At 42.4% G+C, this 20,465-nt stretch overlaps 1 protein-coding gene across 1 annotated transcript in view; it reads right to left on the reverse strand.

Annotated features, from left to right (window-relative positions):
- Positions 1 to 20,465, reverse strand: part of LOC141139271 (uncharacterized) — a 141,930-nt gene that overhangs the window by 68,808 nt on the left and 52,657 nt on the right. Inside the window, exons 5-8 of the mRNA XM_073625230.1 lie at positions 17,832 to 18,899; positions 14,678 to 14,764; positions 9,113 to 9,223; positions 5,630 to 5,681 (exon numbers count right to left, since the gene is read on the reverse strand). Of these exons, the coding sequence (XP_073481331.1) occupies positions 5,630 to 5,681; positions 9,113 to 9,223; positions 14,678 to 14,764; positions 17,832 to 18,899 (1,318 nt within the window). The remainder of the gene's footprint in view (positions 1 to 5,629; positions 5,682 to 9,112; positions 9,224 to 14,677; positions 14,765 to 17,831; positions 18,900 to 20,465) is intronic.

A 20,465-nucleotide genomic window follows, 5' to 3' on the forward strand; every position in this document is an offset into this window, starting at 1 on the left:
AGCAGCAAGCAGCAGGGACTGGCGTGATCTTCCCTCTCCAGGCAGTGACTCTTCTCCACCCACCTCCTTCCTCGGCACCCGCGGCCTGGCGCCCAGCAGCATGCAGAGGGAGTGACAGCAGCAGGGACAGGTCATCTGGTGTCTGTTCTGTGTGCTGCTGCTGGATCAGATCAATGGCTGCCCGAGTGCCTGACTTCTCCTCCCTTTGCCCACAGCCCGACTCACTGTCTGAGGGACCACTCGGAGTCACCAGAGGGAATATTGGAACTTGGAAGGTGAGGGAAAAAAGTAATGAAGAAGGTGACAGTCACACAAGTGGACACTGGACAGTAATGAAGGTGACATAGTGACACAGGGGTACATAGGTGGCAAGTGACACAGCTATGGCCGGCAAGTGGCATACTGCATCTGGTGGCAAGCTATGGGTGGCAAATGGCACACTGCATCTGATGGCAAGCTATGGGTGGCAAGTGGCACACTGCATCTGGTGGCAGGCTACGGGTGGAAATTGGCACACTGCAACTGGTGGCAGGATACAGGTGGCAAGTGGCAAACTGCATCTAGTGGCAGGATACAGGTGGGTGGCAAGTAGCACACTGCATCTGGACTACGGGTGGCAAGTGGCAAACTGCAACTGGTGGCAGACTACAGGTGGAAAGTGGCACACTGCATCTGGTGGCAAGTGACAAGCTCAGGGTTCCCACTGATTCTGCATTATGGTGAGTTGAACTTTCATGATATATTACAATGTGGTAATAGAAATAATGTGATTTGATCATCCTGACACCATATCTAGCATGGTGTGGGGATGATTTATGTGCTAACACCAGCCATTCACCCGATAAGTCACGCCAAATTCCCTGTCATCCCTGAGACTACATTGCCCCCCCCTCATTTTTGGGGGGGAAGTTGGGTGTTCCTGAATGGCAGTTTGGAAATGTGTTCACCCTAGGGTGAGGTGGTTTGGAAAAGAGAGAGCCCAAGCCACAACAGCCACTGGAGTTGAACCAGCCATAGAGGAGTGAGAGGACGATGCTGAGAGGTGCTGATAGGACAGGATCGAGAGTGAGGAGGGCAATCACAGGCACCAACAAAAGGAGAAGCTGCTGCCAGACACACCGACACTGGATGCCAAAGCCGGGTGAGTGTTGAACTGACTGCAAACCCTCTTGGGGTGGGCGATCATCACCAGTGTTGGCACTTTGAAATAAATAAGTTGGTATTGTGTCGCAGTTTGGGCACTCGGGCTCAAAATGGTTCGCCCTCACTGCTGTATACTATATATGCCATGTTTCAAGACAAACTAAATAAGACACCATTGAGGACTCGTTGGGTTTTTCCAAATACAGTCAAGTACACATCTTTTTCTGCCCTATATAGACAAAGCGCAGGTTCATTTGCAAGCCATGTTTCTTTGTACACATTTAGGCTATTAGTAAAAATATGAAAATAGCTCAGTGCTAGGAAAAACTACCTGAGCCACTAACAACAAACAAGCATTTAACAAATTATGGCAGACTTAAAGCAGTATTAAACCTAAAGCCAAACATGTATTATATTGCAGCTTACCAATCATTAGATGTGGTGGCTGTATTCATTTTTTTTAAGCTTTTTTCCCTCTGTTTTCACCTGGTGATCTGGCCAGTAAAACACCTTTTGTATTAGCGTGCCCCCGCTCTGGATGAAGGAGCACAGGGGCACCTTTGGACAACAGGATTGTTAATCTGGGGGGAGGCGAGTGTTAGACGGACTAGCAGTTTTAGATACACTAACAAATTGAAGCTGAACTCTAGCTAACACTTTACAAATAGTTACAGCAAAAGTTTTTTCCTTTTTGGGATAAAGGTTTTACATGAATAAATGTCGGATGCAAAGTAGGAAGAACGTAGGATCACCACGGGCCCCATATCTTAAGGAATTTGGCGTGGGAGTCATGGAGAATACTAGACATTTTCTCATTAATCATGAGAGTCGTTAAGATGCTCTTCGCCTCTGCAAACGAGACAGCCGGACTCTTCTAGGCCCTTGCTTTTGCACGCTTCACAGCAATAAACAAATAGGTGGCTAATTTCAGGTGATAGGATAAGAGGCCCTGGATTGGGCAGTGGAGTAAGGCCAACTTGGCAACCTTGCGGGTAGACACATGGAAGAGAGTAAACAGAAGACCAAACATCCTTGACCAGAATCCCACTAAGGGCAGGACCACCAGATATGAAGTTTATTTCCACGCTGACCTCAGCTCCTGAAGCATCTATTACTGTAGGATGGGTTGAATTTGGCAATACGGGTTGGAACTCAGTACCAACGGAGGAATACCCTATAGGCTGCCTCTAGGGTAGCCATGTTAAAGGAACATTTAGCAATATTAGACCAGGCTTTGCTCCAATCTGCCAAATCAATGGGGGATAAGTCCCGCTCCCATTTGGGGACATAAGATAAGGAGGTTGGAGTCCCGTTCAAGTTAAGGGAGCGGTAAATCAAAAATATGGTACCAGGAGATCCTGGAGAGTGTTGGCATGTTTGCTCAAAGGCCATTTTCTGGTACAGAAAAGCATAATTGCGTCTGAGAGAGGAAATCCAGTGTCGTAATTGGAAATAGCGGAAGAATTCCACTGGGGGAGGTTCATGAGTCTCTTGGATTGAAGCCCATGAGGGGAAGGTGTGGGTTCCAAGAAAATGTTGGACCTGAGAGAATCCATGGACTGGCCACCAGGAAAAAACATGAGGTTGTTCTAAGCCGGGGAGAAACATAGGGTTATTTAGGAGAGGGGGGGGGGGGGGCAGAGACATGAGCCATCAGAGGGCTGAGTGAGGGGAGATGCATTTTAGGAGGAAGCCATAAGAGGGCAGAGATGGGGACCAGTGCACAGTTGAGGATTTCCAGGAGAACCCAGAATGGAATATCGGAGGTAGCCCGGAGCATTGCAAGCTGGGAGATTAGCGCAGCCTGGTAATATTTGGCGATATTTGGGAATCCAAGCCCACCTCTCAGCCTGTGGGCATACAGGGTAAAGTGGGAGACCCTGGGATGCTTTCTGTCTCAAATAAAGGAGAGAAGCCTTTTCTTGAGAAGACACAAGCAAAATGCAGGGATCTGAACCTGTAGAGTCCGGAAGAAGTATAAGATCTTCGGAAAGAACGTCATCTTGACGGCATGGATGTGGCCAATCCAAGACAAGGTGGGGAACCGCCAAGATATCATGAGCACCGTGATGGTACGTAACAGGGGATAGTAGTTAGCAGAAAAAATAGAGGAGTAAGAGGGAGTCAGCTTAATATCCAAATATTCTAAAGCGGATCCGGTCCATCGGTATGGGAAGGTGGATTGGAGGTGCGTAACAAGGGAACCTGGAAGGGAAATATTCAGCACAGTGGTTTTGTGGGGATTAATCTGGAGCTCTGAGATGGTGGCAAAGCAGGTCAGGAGGGAATGTAGATTGGGTAAGGAGACAATTGGGTTAATAGGGGTCAAAAGAGCGTCATCCGCAAATATATTTACCTTGTAACATTTGTCTGCGTATGGGATTCCATTAATATTTGGGTAAGCTCTAAGGGCCATGGCCAGAGGTTCAAGGGAAAGGATAAAGAGAACAGGAGACAGGGGGCAACCCTGCCGTGTTCCTCTGGAGATGGGGAATGGGGGCGATATGTAGCCCGCATAGCAGATGGCAGCTGAAGGGGAAGAGTAGAGTGCGGTCAGCCAGGTGAGAACTGAGTCTCCAAAGCCCCACCGTTGAAGCACACAGCATAAGTAGTCCCACGAGAGGCAGTCAAAAGCTTTGTATATGTCAAGCGAGAGAAGAAATCCTGGGATTTTGCGGTGGTGTAACAGGGAAATCAGATGAACCACCTTTCCGAACATTGTCCCCTGCCTGGCGATCAGGCACAAAGCCTACCTGGTCCCTGTGGATCAGAGAATGTAGGTATCTGCTAATGTGAGAACACAGGATCTTGCCCAATAGTTTCACATCCTCATTTAGCAGAGAAATAGGCCAGGAGGCTTGGGGGTCATGGGCTTCCACAGTGGTTTTTGGAATCATGGATATTTGCACTCGTAAGAACTCAGGGGAAGGCAGTGCTCCCTGTTTCATGCTATTAAAGTATGCTGTCAAATGGGGGGGAGCAGGAGGGAGGAAAATTTCTGGTAATATAGGCCAGAGAAGCTGTCTGGGCTCGGGGCCTTTGAAAGCCGAATCCCTTTGACGGCCTGGGCTACCTCCAGTTCAGAAATGTCTGCATGAGGGCCATGTGAGCCGCAGATGAAAGGGGGGGGAGATGGAGGTCATGGAAGAAGCCATCTGCTAAATCAAGGGGGAAGAGGGGGGTTTACTGTATAAAGTGGTCAGAAAATCAGCGAAGGCCGCTGAGACTTTGGTCCGGTCAGAGGTGATGATCTATTTTTTTAATCAGATGAGACCTAAAACATAGACCTGCACTTAAAAAGTAGTACTATTAAGCATGATAACATCAAAATAAGAAGCAACTATGGCTGTCCCCACACACATGTAAAAACAAGGTTTCTTTTTTTTTTGAATAATACATTTTTATTGAAAGTTATTACCGTATATACTAGAGTATAAGCCGAGTTTTTCACCACTTTTTTTGTGCTGAAAAAGCCCCCTCAGCTTATATTCGAGTCACTGTGCCCATCTGCAGCCTCATGCGCCTGATCTCCCGGAGCTCTAAACGTTGTAGGGTATATGTCAAAATTTAGGCTGAGTAAGGCTGTGGCCAGAGTAAGTTTGGTTAGATTTCTCGTAAGGTCTTCTATAAATGAAGCTATTGATATTGAATGTACTTTTAAGAAGGGGTGGGCTCCCTTTAGTCCACCTGGCCTCCACCTATCCATCAGAATGCATGTGCTTCCATTGTGGAGTCACTCATAAGCTAGTGATAGGACCACAGATACCAGGATGCCATGGCGAGGCTTTGTGGCTTACGCATGTATTTGCAAACACGTGCAGACTAAACCCCTGTTTTAACGCATACTGTTAGATAGGTTGATTCGGTTGTCAGCAGGCTGGCCAGTGAGTAAGCTTGGATCTTTCCTTGGATTTATCCTTGGCCTTATTTATATAAATGAAGCTATTGAGTTCCAAAAGCTTTGCAGGTTTTTACAGCTCCATAATATGTGCAGAAGGTTACCTGTCTGTTCGTTACATCTCCAACATATGTCAGATGTAGAGGGATACATTTTTGATAATTTATATGGGGTCAAATACCATTTAAATGGGGTCAAATACCATTATTATTATTCAGTATTTTTTGTGCATTATCCCAGTGTTCGATACACGCGGATGATTTACTGGATATATGAATGGCTTTTTTTCATTGGTCCCAAGAGAATTCTTGAGCTAAGTCTTTCTCCCATTTAGTCATGTGTGTGTTTTTAATATTATTTGGGTACTTAGTTAGTAGTTCATAGAAAAAGGAAACTCCCTTTATTTTTTGGTTATTTTGTTGGGTAATAAATTGCCACATTATTGAGGTGATTTCTAAAACAAGGTTTCTTTTAAAACTTCATAACTAAATGATACGATTTTTTACACTATTCAGTTATTCTAATAAATAAATAAAATATGAATATGATTCCAAACAGAAGATCAGAACATGCTCCAGCTGAACTTACCCTCCGCAATCATCCCTATCACGAAGGCCTCTTCTTTTACTGTGGCCAGGATCTGAGTAACAAAGCTGTATGTAAGTATATTTTGCACATTCTAAAAATATGTAGAAAATTGTTTAGACAACATATTCTCAATCCTTGCTCAAATCTTGAAGGTATGTTCTCATTAATCTATATTACATTCTACATTTACTCTCCATGCAATATAAAATTGACAGGGCAGTTCAAGACTGTAAACTCATACAGGTAATAAAATAGTATTTTGTTATTGTTCTATGCTTTTTTTCTGATACAGATTTTGTACTTGTCATTACATACATTCTAGTAAGACTTACTGTGTAAAGAACCACCAATTGGTACTATATAAATTAGTAATAACAATATAACATATAAAGTGTTCCCAAGATATATTAAAATCTTAAATCTAAGTAGATTAAAATCTTAAATCCAGTAGAAATGTGGGGGGTTGGTGTTTACCACTGCTGCCGTGTCAACAGGGCTGGATCTAGCCTGTCTGAAATGGAGGTGCAGGAAAAAAAGTCAGGGGGGCATAATGCCAACTGGTGTATGGGAGCTCTGGTGCATTCTCCAACTGGGAGCTTGTATTACCTTCTTGGTCGGAAGCAGCAGCGCCTTAAAATTATATACTGTATAACGAATCTCTAATGTAATCTGACAAAGGCAATGAACTAGGTAACATTAGCAGAAAGAAGCACATTGCATGCATGCAAAGGCTTTTTCAGTCTCTCCAAAGTCCAGCCCCCCTGGATTTCTGTCTCCCCAAAGTCTACCCCCCCCCCCACACACACACACACACACACACACACACAAACATTTTTCATCTCTCCAAAGTCCAGCCCCCTCCCCCCACATTTTTTATCTTCCCAAAGTTCACCCCCTTTCAATTTTTTGTCTCTCCAATGTCCAGCCCTTTTTACACCCCCATCTCCCTTCCCTCCTGTTTTTTGTCCCTCCAATGTCCAGCCCCCTCCCCCACATTTTTTTAACTTTTATCACACCCCCTTTCCCCCTCCATTATTTTAGTCTCTCTAAAGTCCAGCCCTTCTCACACACTCATCTCCCTTCCCTCCCATTTTTTGGGCTCTCCAAAGTCCTGCCCCCCCCCCCCCCTCCCCTTTTTTTGTTCCTCCAAAGTCCACCACCCTCCCCTCCTGTTTTCTTTTTTTTCTCTCCAAAGTCCAGACTCCCCTCCACCCCACCCCACATATTTTTGTCTCTACAAAGTCCAGCCCCCCCCCCCCCCCCCTTATTTCCTCTTCTTGAATTTCTCTCTCTGTCAGTGTGTGGATGTTTCTGGTCCTTGGAATCCATAGCATGCACTGGCACTGCTCACAAGACACCTAGCAGAGATCCTCCTCCCTGAACTGCACATAGCTGATGAGCAGAACAGCATCACATAGTTAGAGCAGATCTGACCTGGTAACAATTGTGCGTCTGCAGAGGCTGGCTTTGTGCAGGGGTTGCAGAGAAGTGTGCTGAGCAGGCTGTATCTGGATTAAAGAACTAAATAAAAGTGACAATCCCGTGCTACCTATGTAAATATTAAACCTGTGCTGTGAAAATTCACTGTCTCTGTTATTTGTTGTGTTTATAGCTTCATATCAATTCTTGACCACCTCTTGTACAAAAATGATTCCCTGTGATTCCCTCCACCTTAATTTCTCCTTATGTGCTGACCTCCATCTTTCAGGGTTCCTCCCAGGCTGTATCTGGGGGGACTCAGGGAAGCCTTGTGTGGCAGTACAGGGAGGAGGAGTTCGGTGCTTTGGGCACAGTGTTAATAGCAGCCGGGGGGGGGGGGGGGGGCACACGACTGAAATATATGGGGGGCACAACCCACCCCAGCATCCCCTAGATCTGGCCCTGCATGCCATAGACCTTATTTTCTTGCTATCTTTGGCTAATTTGGTCATTATTAATGTATATCCACCAAACCCAAGAACAAAAAAGTAATATATTGCAGCTTACCAGTCCTTAGATCTGGTGGTAGCTACAGTTTTTGATACATTGGCCAACCTTTAGGAGGAAATGTGCTATTTGCAGAAATACTTTGTGAAAATAAATTAAAGAGGCTGAAAAAAAAAGAAAAACGTATGCAGCCACCTCATCTAATGATTGGTAAACTGCAAAATTTCACATTTTGTTTTGGTTAGATAGCCTATAAGCAATGTTCAATAAAAAAAACACAGATGTCCCCTTGCAGTGACCAGGATTACCATTTACAATAAGTTTATATTATATTTTTGTTTTTTGCTTTGGCTTCTCAGTTACCTCAGTTTCCTCTCATACTCCAAAATGGATTTAGGTTCATTCTAATTAAGTTGTTTTTTGAGTTTCTAAATTGTTGGTTTATATCTTTTGATTTTATTTATATAAAATCTGGGTTTTACAAATTAAAATTGAATGCACAATAAAGGGATTTTTCCTATAGTGCTGTGTGTTAGTTAAAGAGACAGAGTGCAAGTGCCTGAATTTATGTTGATCCTCTAATAATCCCCTGTATAGAGTACTCAGCATGGGTTCAATGCTATCAGCCAATCAGCTTCTGCTGTATGCAAATGTGCTGACAAGGAACATACTAATGCCCTGTACACACGGTCAGATTTTCCGACGGAGAAAGTGCAATCGGATTGTGTTGTCGGAAATTCCGATCGTGTGTGGGCTCCATGGGACTTTTTGCGTCGGAATTTCCGACACACAAAGTTTGAGAGCAGGATATAAAATTTTCTGACAACAAAATCCGATCCTTTAAATTCCGATCGTGTGTAGACAAATCCGAAGCACAAAGTGCCACGCATGCTCAGAATAAATTAAGAGACGAAAGCTATTGGCTATTGCCCCGTTTATAGTCTCGACGTACGTGTTTTACGTCACCGCATTCAGAACGATCGGATTTTCCGACAACTTTGTGTGACCGTGTGTATGCAAGACAAGTTTGAGCCAACATCCGTCGGAAAAAATCAGATGGATTTTGTTGTCGGAATGTCTGTTCAATGTCCGGTCGTGTGTACAGGGCATAACAGGAGGAAAAAGTATAGCGAGCAGAGGAATTAGCACGCCAGTCTGCTTCTTCTCCTTTATTGTTGTATCACAGGCTACAGATAGGGAAGAACCTACATCTTTGTCCAATTATAGGCTGCATGCAGGGTGGTACCTAGATGTACTCATAGTTCTGTATGGCAATTCTGTGTATATTTCAGTACTAGATGAAGAGAAATACAAACGATTTTGCAGGTTAAAACAGCTGAAAATGTATAAAGAGCTGTTTGCCTGGAGTTCAGTTTTAATTGTATCAGTCATCCTAGCAGCTCTGTATGATGTATATATAACCTCCCTATTCAGTTTATATGATTCATAAATCAAAAAGCTAAAAAAAACTCCATGTGGTTGAACATAATATATTCCTGTTCTAGGCAATTTGCATTTCATTCAATTTAGGCCCAGGGAATGTTTACAATCTGTCACCTCTCTTGTTGCTGCTCAGGGCTTTACGAATATGATCTCGCACCCTCTCTGTTGTCACTGAGTCCAAATCGCTGTCAACTGTGACTGCATCAAAACTCTTCAAAGGGACCCCTAGGGAAAAATAAAACAGCAACACTTACCAAACTGAAGGCCATGAATAATACCTGAATTACCATATTCCTGCTCCAAAGGTATATGTGACAGTGTGATATACAGTAGTTTAGCATGCAGTTTCACAGCACATTCAACCTACTTGTCGGGTATTTTTTATTGGTATCTGTGTCTCTTTTTTTAAATTTTTTCTTATTTGTCCCTGTACGCTGTCTCATCAGGACAGGAAGTGAGAAGTAATTTCGTGGGTTGAGACATAAAGAGCAATGCAAAATAAAAACTTTTTTACTGGAGCTGGACTTTAGGCACACACTCCTAGATGTAGTCAGGTGCCACTTGAAAAATATATATCTATAAGTTAGGGATGAAGTTCAAATTTGCTGCATATTTCTTGGAAAACTGGCATGTTTTGCAAACACCCATATTGCTCTGTGGTCCCTTCAATGGCACACCTAGCATATCTGGCAGACATCGGCGGATAATTTTTTTCAACACCCCCATACATTAATTTTTTTTCAGCAATATAAAATTAAATGTCATGCACACTGGGCATTGGAGCACAATTGGCCAGTGGAGGACAGACACCAGCAGCTGTAAATATGACTTCAAATGCAGAGAGACTGAGCATGTCAATCTGGCCAATATGCAGGAGCTTAGAGATATCTCCTGCTTATGGCCCGTACACACAATCCGAAAATCGGACGGCAGATCGTCTGACTTTTTTCGCTTAATAGTCGCAAGTAGAAATTGAGTAGGTTACTAAAGTCACGAAAATTCTCGCACGACAGAAAAAAAAAATCGGAAGTGATGTCGTGTGTTTTGTATTTTCAGACAACTGTACTGACCAGATTGTACGAAAATCGTACAATCTGGTATCGTACAAGGAAAGTTTTCGTGCTTGTCCAATCGAATAATATTCGATGAATTGTTGTGATCGGCTCTCGAAAGTTCTGTACTAACGATCCGATTATCGTATGATCGTGTCGAAATCTGTATTTTTCGTCCGATTTTCGGATCGTGTGTACGGGCCATTGGTTACAACATTGAAAATAGTTAGGAGTGGCACTTTGAAGGGATCCAGAAGGCTTAGAGGTGTATAACTTGTAGAGTCGGAGTAACCCAGATAGCAAGCAATTGTGCTGCAAGTTTAAGCTCTTGCTAGACTTGCCAGGCTTCACAAGTTTGTTCCACATTGCATGACTCCAGATCAACCTTCTTTGCAAACATTCTGCAAGCCTGCTGCAAGTTCTGGTTCAGTTATGTTGTGCAATAGTCATCCCACCATAGGGGTCACTGTGGTTTAATTTTCATGCTGTAGACTTGCAGAGCTCTTGCTGTAGACTCACCACTGCAACTTTGCTCTTGCTAGAGACTTGCCATGCTAGTTTGCTACAAATTGGAGAAGTGTCAACTAGAACTTGTGCTTCAAGTGCTCTGCAAGTGTACAACCTGCCAGTGAAAATGTGCAGCACTGCTACAAATTTGTGGCAAGTCATCCTTGCTATCAGTGGCGGCTGGTGTGGGAATGCATGCAGCCGGCGTCCTGAAAGGGTAGGACGCATGGATAGGGGTGGCGGCGCCCGTGGGCCCTTCATGGACGGGCCGCCCCTGCTTGCTATCTGGGAAAAAAAGCCCCATCATTGGTGTCAGTGGCACTAACAGTAACATTAACAGTAACAGTCATTGGCAGCAATAATAACCCCCAGCACTTGTTTAAGTAAGTGGCAGCAGTAATCCCCCTCCCCATCAGTGGCAGACTGTAATAATAAACCCCACACACCAGCATTGGTGGTTAGTGGCAGGCTTTGGTTGTAATAATAAATGCCCCAGCATTAGTGGTCAGTGGCTAGCTGTAATAATACCACCCACCCTAGAATTGGTGGTCAGTGGTATTCTGTGACAATGAACCCTAATTAACCAAAGAAATTAGCCAAGAAAAGACGGTCTCTGACTTGCAGGGACAGATCTGGGGGGCTGGGGTTGGTTTTTCGTTAGTATAGCGATTTCCCCCGCTGAGCTATTGTGTTCTGACAGGGGGACTACTCCCCACTCCCCGGAAGAACACTCCGATCAGCATTCTCCACCATTGGCTAAGAGCGCTGATCGGGAGTCGGTTGGCTGCTGTTTCAGCAAAACTTAGAGCGAGTTGAATCTTGCTGGATTCACTGACAACTTTCAGATGAAATCCAAACCACACCTGCCCGAAGTGTCTCTATGACTCATGTAAAATTGTATTGAGTTAATTTAAACAGTTCTCCTGAAGCCTATGTTTATGCAGCTATAAATCCTCTGATGAAGTCCCGCCCTGGGGACGTAACATGTAAGGTTGAGCTTACCCGGTGACGTCATCATACTACACAGGGTCGTTCTATGCTTGCCGCTGAGAGTCTGACCAGCAGCGGTTTTGTTTTTGCCCATCATGCTGTATACACTGAGGAGTGCCTTGCTGATCGAGTGATGGAGACATGCTTGTTCTATGTGAGTATACTTGATGTTTATCATTAATAAAATCTATTTGGCAGAAAGCAATAGATGTTCCTTTGGTTTCTTTCACTCAGGGGATGTATGAAATAGAGACACTGTGTATTTGATAGTAGTCCTCTGAGTTGATTAAGTCCTACCAGCTGGGATCCCTCTTGAGTATTATGATTGGATGTGTATGGTACATTTACTGGGAATTCCCCACAGGTTTTTTTATACCTCTTATATTTAAGAGGTCTATGATTGGTTGAACATATAAATAAGAAAGTACTGTGTGCAGTCATGTGTTGTTGGAAAAGGTTATTTAGCTTCAATTTTTTTTTTTGAATAGGAAAATCCATGCAACTTTTTTTTTTCATTAAATGTATTGAGGACACTGTCACATGAATTATTGAAATTTAAATGGACTAGCACATGATTCACAATAAATTTTGAATATTAGTTTGTTGTTCACTTATCATTTATGTGTATACTCTATATGCACTTTTTAATACTTTTTAATATTTGTTATTTATTTGTGTAAGGTGTGTGTGTATATTTGCATAATACAATAATTATTAATTAATTAAATGATTTGATATTTGGGCAATAGAAATTTTCCGGCCATTTCGCATATGTTTATTTTTTACTGCTTCTGTGGTTGAACAGTTTTTGTGCTAGCTAGCTAATTGCTGTGCAGTGATATTTTTTTTTCTTTTATGCAGCTATAAAGCTGCGTTATAAAAATAGAACTGCACTATAAGGATTTCATTCAATGAACCTTCAGCAGAGGCTGAGGCACCCAAATATATTTAGTCATTTCAAGGAAATCCTTACACATACACTTTACATAATGTTTGTTCAACATATGCAAGAATTAAATTTTTTTTATTTAGAATAAAATTGGGTATACATTAGTAGATATTTGTTTAACATTTTTCATTGTAAGAACGTTTGTTCATTTTTCTAATCATTGGCGATGTCAAATCAATGTTCATTTTCAATCACAATGGGGTGGGCACCTACATGGCAAATTAGGTTTAATGTAGAAAAATGTAAAATAATGCAAATGGGTGGCAAAAATATGAATGCAATTTACTCACTGGGGGGAGAACCTCTGGGAGAATCTAGGATAGAAAAGGACCTGGGGGTCCTATTAGACGACATGCTGCTGCAAGCAAAGCCAACAGAATATTGGCATGCATTAAAAAGGGGATTAACCACACCTGGAGTATGCCATCCAGTTTCTCAGAAAGGATGTGCTGGAACTGGAGAGGGTCCAGAGAAGGGCAACAAAGCTAATAAAGGGACTGGAGGACCTTAGTTATGAGGAAAGATTACGAGCACTGAACTTATTCTCTCTGGTGAAGAGACGCTTGAAACAGCATATGATTTCAATGTACAAACACCGTACTGGTGACCCTACAATAGGGATAAAACTTTTCCACGAAAGGGAAATTAAAAAGACACGCAGCCATTCCTCAAATTCAGAGAAGTGGTTCTTTACTGTAAGAGCGGTAAGAATGTGGAATTCTCTTCCACAGGCAGTGGTCTCAGCAGGGAGCATAGACAATTTCAAAAACCTATTAGATAGGCACCTAAACAACCTTAACATACAGGGATATACAATGTAATACTGACATAAAAGCACACACATAGGTTGGACTTGATGGACAACTATGTAACTATGTATGTAACAATGACAAGAAAATTTGAAGGAGTAAGATGGAAATTTTTTCTCGAACGTACAAATTTCTAACATATGTAGTTTTCATTTGATAGGCCTGGCTCACACTGATGCGACATACGCTCTGACTTTGGGAGCACGTTGCATGACGTGTACAAATCAATGGTTGCCTATGAGAGCCGTCTTAACTGGTCCGACACAAGTCGACTTTGAAAAACATTCCTGTACTACTTTGGTTCGACTTTGGTCTGTTTTCAGCCCATTCAATATCATTGAAGTCAGATCAAAGTCGGATCCTCATCCTAACCATCCGACTTGTGACATTCAACATGGTGATTACAGCAGCAGGAAAAGGAATTTATGTTATGTTATGATGGGATTGTATTGATTGGTCAAGGGACAAGTCAGACTAGCTCAAAGTCAGAGCAAAATCTTATCCTATTCATTCAAGTCAGATGGATGTAGGACCGATGTTGCAGGGCAAAGTTGGATCAACAGTCGTGCTGTACCAGTGTGAACCTGGTTTCCTGTCGATTTATGCCCTCCGTCGAAAAGTGCCCACGCATGCGCAGAACGGAAGGGCCCTTCAGTTGATTTCCCGATCAGCTGGCGTGACGTCACCATAGCGCATGCACACATCATAGGAGGCATTTTTCGTTGGGAGATACCATTTGACGGGCACAAATGAATGCTATGCAAACAGTGGAGGGACACCGTATTTGTCATATTGTGCCTCACTGTTGCAGCGCGCGTTTACAGTGTGCTTAAGGTCCGGTTTTGTCTATGTTGCAGGGCAGGTTTGGTGTGTTGAACGTCAGGTTTTGCCTGTGTCTAAGGGCTGGTTGCAACACAGACAAAACCAGCCCTTCAACACACCCACAACCCGCCCTGCAGCATCGAGGCTCAATCTGACAACTAAGGTGTCCCTCCGCTCTTTGCATAGCTTTCAATTGTGCCCGTGAAATGGTATCTCCCTTAAAAAAAAGCCTCCTACAATGTGCGCATGCGCTATGGTGACATCACGCCAGCTGATTGGGAAATCAGCTGGAGTGCCCTTCCGTTCTGCGCATGTGCGGGTACTCTTCGATGGAGGGCACTAATCGATAGAGCACTGGACTTAAAGTTCATTCATTCAAAAATTAAAACGCAAACAAAATCTTGAACTACTTTCAAATGACATTCGACTGTACTGAGAATTTTCTTACAAATTTTTGGTAGAAACTCTACTAGTGCATATCCCCAGCTTGACACTTCAGCAGTGTTCTGGAAATATATGAGAATTATACCTGAAACATGTACACACATACCAGCCACAAGTTTGTATGCTGCAGAGGCCGTATGGTCTTCCTTCAGAGTAGAATCGACGTGGATCCGACCTGGGACTTCATTTACACCTGTGAAAAGGTTGCAGAATTCATTAAAATGTTATGCACAACACCCAGGTCACCAATAGGAGCTTTCAGAGGGGAGAACTGAGGGAGGGCTAGTCTGGAGATCTGGTCCGGTAGTGAGAAAGACTGTGTATTATTAAGGGTGCACTCATAGTGGGATTGGTTGAACTATACCATGCCCAAGTTCAATTGCCCCCGCCTCCCTTCCCCACTGGTCTGCACTCCCACTGCACTATAAGCAAGTGCACCTTAGCACACTTATATCCATCACCTCTACCAACCAGATCACAGTGATCTCTGCTTCTGTGCACAGTCATCTATGGAGAGTTCTGTGCTCAGGCATGGTTTGCACTCACACTGAAGCAAACCATACCAGACCACAAGTGAAGCATGCCCAGGGCCACCTGTTCCAAGTGGTCCTGAGCACGTTACACTTAACCATTCCTGAACACTGTTTGGAGCACTTTTACAAACAAATTGGATCAAAGAGGTGAGCCATGCCCAGCATTGGTTAAAACTGCCAGTCTGAGTGCACACTAAAAAAATAGTCTTTTAAAATTATTTTATTGGAACAATGCAGTGTTAGACTCTAAAGATGCCTGCATGCTCAGCATTGCAGGTCTACAGTTTAGCATGTTTCTTTTTAACTTTTTTACCCAACAGAAACCCTTGAAATATTTGTTGAGTCTAAGGGAAAATCAATTTATAGAGGGGACAGTGGGAAGACTGCCCCAAACATTGGTGATTGGTGCGAAGAACTACTTACAGTGGTGGTCACTCGCCACTCAAGCAATTAGCATTTTTATAACCAGAAAACGCCTCTGAAAAAAAAACAAATCAGAAGCGTTTTTTTTGCCTCTAAACGCTGAATTGATAATATGCCTCGAAACATCCTAATGTGCATGGATACATGGGATAACATTGAGCTGCTTCTAGAGGCAAAATTTAAGACTCCTCTAGAGGCAGCGTTTTTTAAGGCCAGTGTGCATGGACCCTATCAGTGGTGGTCTCAAACAATGACACCCATAAAACGTATCTAACCCAAGAGCAGAAATTTCTAGTATTGCAGCTTACCAGTCCTTAGATGTAATGACTGCATGAGTTTTTTTTTTTTTTCCTAATTTTTTTTTTTCAACCTGGTAATCCCGCCATTAACCCGCTTCCTGTCCTAAGGTAACAGCCATAGTGATTTGTCACCCTAGGAAAGGGAGTGTGTTAGAACTACGTAACAATGTGTAGGACTACATAACACCTTCCTCTGTTCTTCATGCCAAGGGGAGGTGTTTTGTAGCTCACAGAGATGGCAGGGAGCAGTGCTTAATGATAACAGACCAGAAGCAGAAAGTACAGGAAGTTATCAGCACACAAGATTTCTGGATGGATGCAACAGATTTTTTTTTTGCACATGTTAAACAGATATAATATAATGCTTTCAATGGTTTATTTAGCAGACCAAAAGAGAGCAAATATGAAAAATTGATTGTTAGCATTTACATACACTACATGCACACAGCTGCAAGTCGACTAACCCCTTGGTAACCCCTGGCTAACCCTAATCATTCCTAAATAACTTCCAAAAACTGGATTTTTGCCTAGACATGATTGGAGATTAAAGTCAGCATAGTTTTATCTCATTTACTAAAACAGGTGAAAATTCATCTAGCTTAGTAAATGAGAGGAAGTTCTGCTCATTTCAATTGGCCTATTATATTCAGGAAAAGTCCTGTTTTCTTAATTTTCATAACACATGACAAGGTATCCTTTGCTTAGTGAATTTTCTACTGGCGGCGAAAAAGTGAATAATTTATTTTTCTAAAAGTTTTATAATACAATATATACTGTATATTATATACACACACGTTGATTAAAAAAAAAGAACAAATGAAAGTTTTGATAGCTGCACACATAGCGTGCCATGGTGAAAAAAGGGCAATTATCTGTGTGCTGAAAAATATAAAAGGCAAGGATTTAATTGTGGCACACACAGTGCACCGTGGTGAAGCATAAGGATAATAGCAGCATACTTTGATAGTGACAGGCCTGCATGGGCCCCAATGGGCAATTGTATATCATACACAGCTAACAATCAGTCAACAGTTACAATACACAGGCAATCATTACAATACGTGCGCAGAAAACAGCCAATTGTGACAATATGCTGCTAAAAAATGCACAAACATGACAATGTTGTGCATTGTGCAATCAACAATTGTGACTATGTGGGCAACAAACAGGCAATCATAACTAAATAAGGACAACAAACTGGCAATCATGACAATATACAAGAAATTGTAAAATTATGCAGGCAACAAATAGGCAATTGTGACAAGTCATGGCCATAAATTCCTCCTCTCTTCTTTCCCAAGCAAAGCCCCCACCAGCAAACAAATTCATCCTCCAGCACAGCCCACCATTCCTCATTAGTTTCTTCATCTCAGAGGTGTCATGTGAGGTTAGGAAAGCTTTTGTGCTCCTGTATCTGAGGTCTGACAAGATTGCTAAGGGTGGTACTGCAGAGTTGTGGCTAACATGATATTGTGTGCCCGGCATGGGGTTTGGTCTTAAAGCATAGCTGTACCCAGGATAAATCTGTCCCCGTACCCAGGTATTAAAACTGAAGCTATTTGGTCATCTCACTATGACAGATCCAAAAAATAAGGAGTTTATTCCTCATTTTAGGATGTCAATGTCATAATTTTTTTAGGCAAATTTGCAGTTTTAGCATTGGCATATAGGAATGTCTCCGCTCACTATCCTAATATGAGGAATAAAACTTGTATTTGTTTAATTTGTAATACAAGTGAGATGTGCAAATACCTTCTGTTTTAAGAAGGTGATACTGTATTTGACTTCATTAACTTTTTGTTTAGGTAGCAGGAAATATGACAATAGAAAGCTACAAAACATTTCACAAGAGGTAGACACCTGTTTTTGTTGACTGATTCATATATGCAAGTTGTGTTTCTAAGTATGTTTTTTCCAAAAAGTTCGGAGTTACACTTTTATTTCAGGTATTCATGTATACAGTTAAACACATTTACAAGCTTTGATGTTAAATTTCAAGACTTACTTAAACTGAATGCACCACTTGTATTTAGCTGGGAGTATAATTGTTTGCTCTCTTCTTTGGATTGTAGCACTTCCCTTCCACTGAAAAATGTATTTTCACCAGAAATTGGATTTCCTGCTGATCCATCTATGTCCCTCCTATAATTTGGGAGAGCACAGGAGCCATCAGGTTGCAGATGACCTTCTTTTTTTGTGGCAACCTCTGTGTAGGATTTTTTGTTGTCTTCAGATCTTATGGTGTAGACTCCATCCAATGTGTCTATTTGAGAGGACATATCTTGTATATGATTGAGGTCCTCCAAAATGTCTGATTTTATATATTCCATTTTACCTATATGAGTTTCAGAGTTCACTGTTACTTTTGGAAAAAAGGAAGGTGTATCATGTGAAGATACATTGGGAACATGGTCTTGTTGCTCTGGATATTTATCCAACCTACTGTCAATAACCTGGTCTTCCCTGACAACCTGAAATTCACTGTTTGAAGATAAATGACTGACAATAGAACCCTTAATTTCCAAACTCTGAATGCTGGAAGGCTCAGAAGTATATACTTGGCTCAGTTTTGAGATCTGTCCCCCCAGAGACTCTATGCTGTCTCTCCTTTTCCTGTGCTCCAGTGCAACCGTCTCCTCTGCGCTGAATTTAAGAGCAGCTTGCAAGTCATCTTCTAGCTCCTCCTTGAATTGCTGCAAAATATCTTCTCTACTTGCTGTATTTAGGGCAAAATGGTCCCCCTTGCCTTCACATAATGGAAGGGAGAGAGACACATTTTCAGAATCATCTTCAAAATGTCTTCCTTGTTTATCTTCCTTGTCCCCACCACAAGCAATTGGTTCAACCATTCCTTGCTTGAACTTTATTGCAAAGTCCTCTGTGCAGACACTTTCTGCAGAGTTGGAATCACTGTGGTACTCCTGGTTGTCTGCTTGGTCGGGCCCCAGGAACTGTGCTAACCTCCATTTGTACTCATCTTTCTTAGTCTCGGTATCTCTCCTCTGCTCACCAGATTTAGGGGTAAAGCCTTCTTTGGACTCCTGAGAGCTGACTTCATGCCGTTGCTCCATATCTGCACAAGAAATGGACAGGGCATAAAATAATTTGTTGTTTCCTTTACGTAAGGATCATACAATGTAATATTCTCATCCTTGCACATGGTTCATTATTTCTGTGATATCAACCAAGCTTGGCAAATAACAATTCAAAGTCTTCTCGGAGTTGACATTTCGCCATCCTTTAAAGAATGATATGTTAACTTTATTTTACAAATATCAAATGGAGTTGCTATGTATAAATGAACTACTAAGTTGGGGCTATTACACTACAGTGTACTTGATCTATTATGTGTCTAATCTTCCAGTCTAATGGCACAGTTTTTAAGTCCTGATTTAAAATCAACAAATGTAAGAATAAATTCATGTATTTGCAAAATCCAGAATAGCGCTGATCAAATTTTGATTGATGCATACTTAGTCATGCAACAAAAAACAGGAAATCGCCCTGGGACTTTAAATGAGGCGAATGCGGTTAGCCAATAATTGACAGAGTAAATGCAGTCTCAAAATTTATTAAAATAGTCATGCAAACATAAACATGAATTATAGCCAAAGCCATTGAAATGATACATAAAGTAGAAAATGTCATTACACGTATCATGGTATAAAATGTAAATTGCAGAGTACACAGGCATAAAAAGTATTCCAACGCATTTTGCAGATCATGCTCGCTTCATCAGGGGTAGATGCGTGTGTAGTACATCTGTAGGGGGTATAATGAATCAAATATGTATCAACACAGAAATGGTATTATGACAATTAGTCAAGAAGGTCCAAAAACGCATGGCCCTATACTCACCATAGGCTGGATCAGACTACCAATTGCTTGATACCCATAGGCGGCAGTAATGAGCGTCTGGCTCGGGAGTTGAGGAGGCAGAGGAAAAACCATGTCTGTGTTGATATATATTTGGTTCATTATACCCCCTACAGATGTACTACACACGCATCTACCCCTGATGAAGCGAGCATGGTCGTGCAAAATGCGTTTGGACACTTTTTAGGCCTGTGTACGCTGCAATTTACATTTTATACCATGATACGTGTAATGGCATTTTCTACTGTATGTATCATTTCAATGGCTTTGGCTATGATTCATGTTTATGTTTGCATGACTATTTTAATAAATTTTGAGACTGCGTTTACTCTGTCAATTGTTGGCTAACTGCATTCACCTCGTTTAACCAGTTGCCAACCGGCCCATAGCCAAATGACGGCTGCAGGGCGGTTGGATAACTCTGGGATCACGTCATATGACGTGATTCCAGAAAACTGCTCCCGCGCACCCCCTGGGGTGCGCACACGGGAACATCCATGACCGCCGGGTCCTCTGGATAACGGATCACGGTAAACGTCCGCTGATCGCGGGCGTTTACCATGTGATCGCTCCGTCAAATGACGGAGCGATCACATGTAAACAAACCAGCCATCTCAACACACAGCCATCGGTACAGAGGGGGAGAGATCGGATGGGAGCCGTGCTGTGGGCTGGATGTGTAGTGCCCACAGCGCTGCTCAGTGACATGTGCAGTCACATCCATCCATCCATCCATCCATGCTCAGCCATCCCCCCCATGCTC

This window comes from Aquarana catesbeiana, linkage group LG01 (genome assembly GCF_042186555.1).
Source record: "Aquarana catesbeiana isolate 2022-GZ linkage group LG01, ASM4218655v1, whole genome shotgun sequence".
Lineage (NCBI taxonomy): Eukaryota > Metazoa > Chordata > Amphibia > Anura > Ranidae > Aquarana > Aquarana catesbeiana.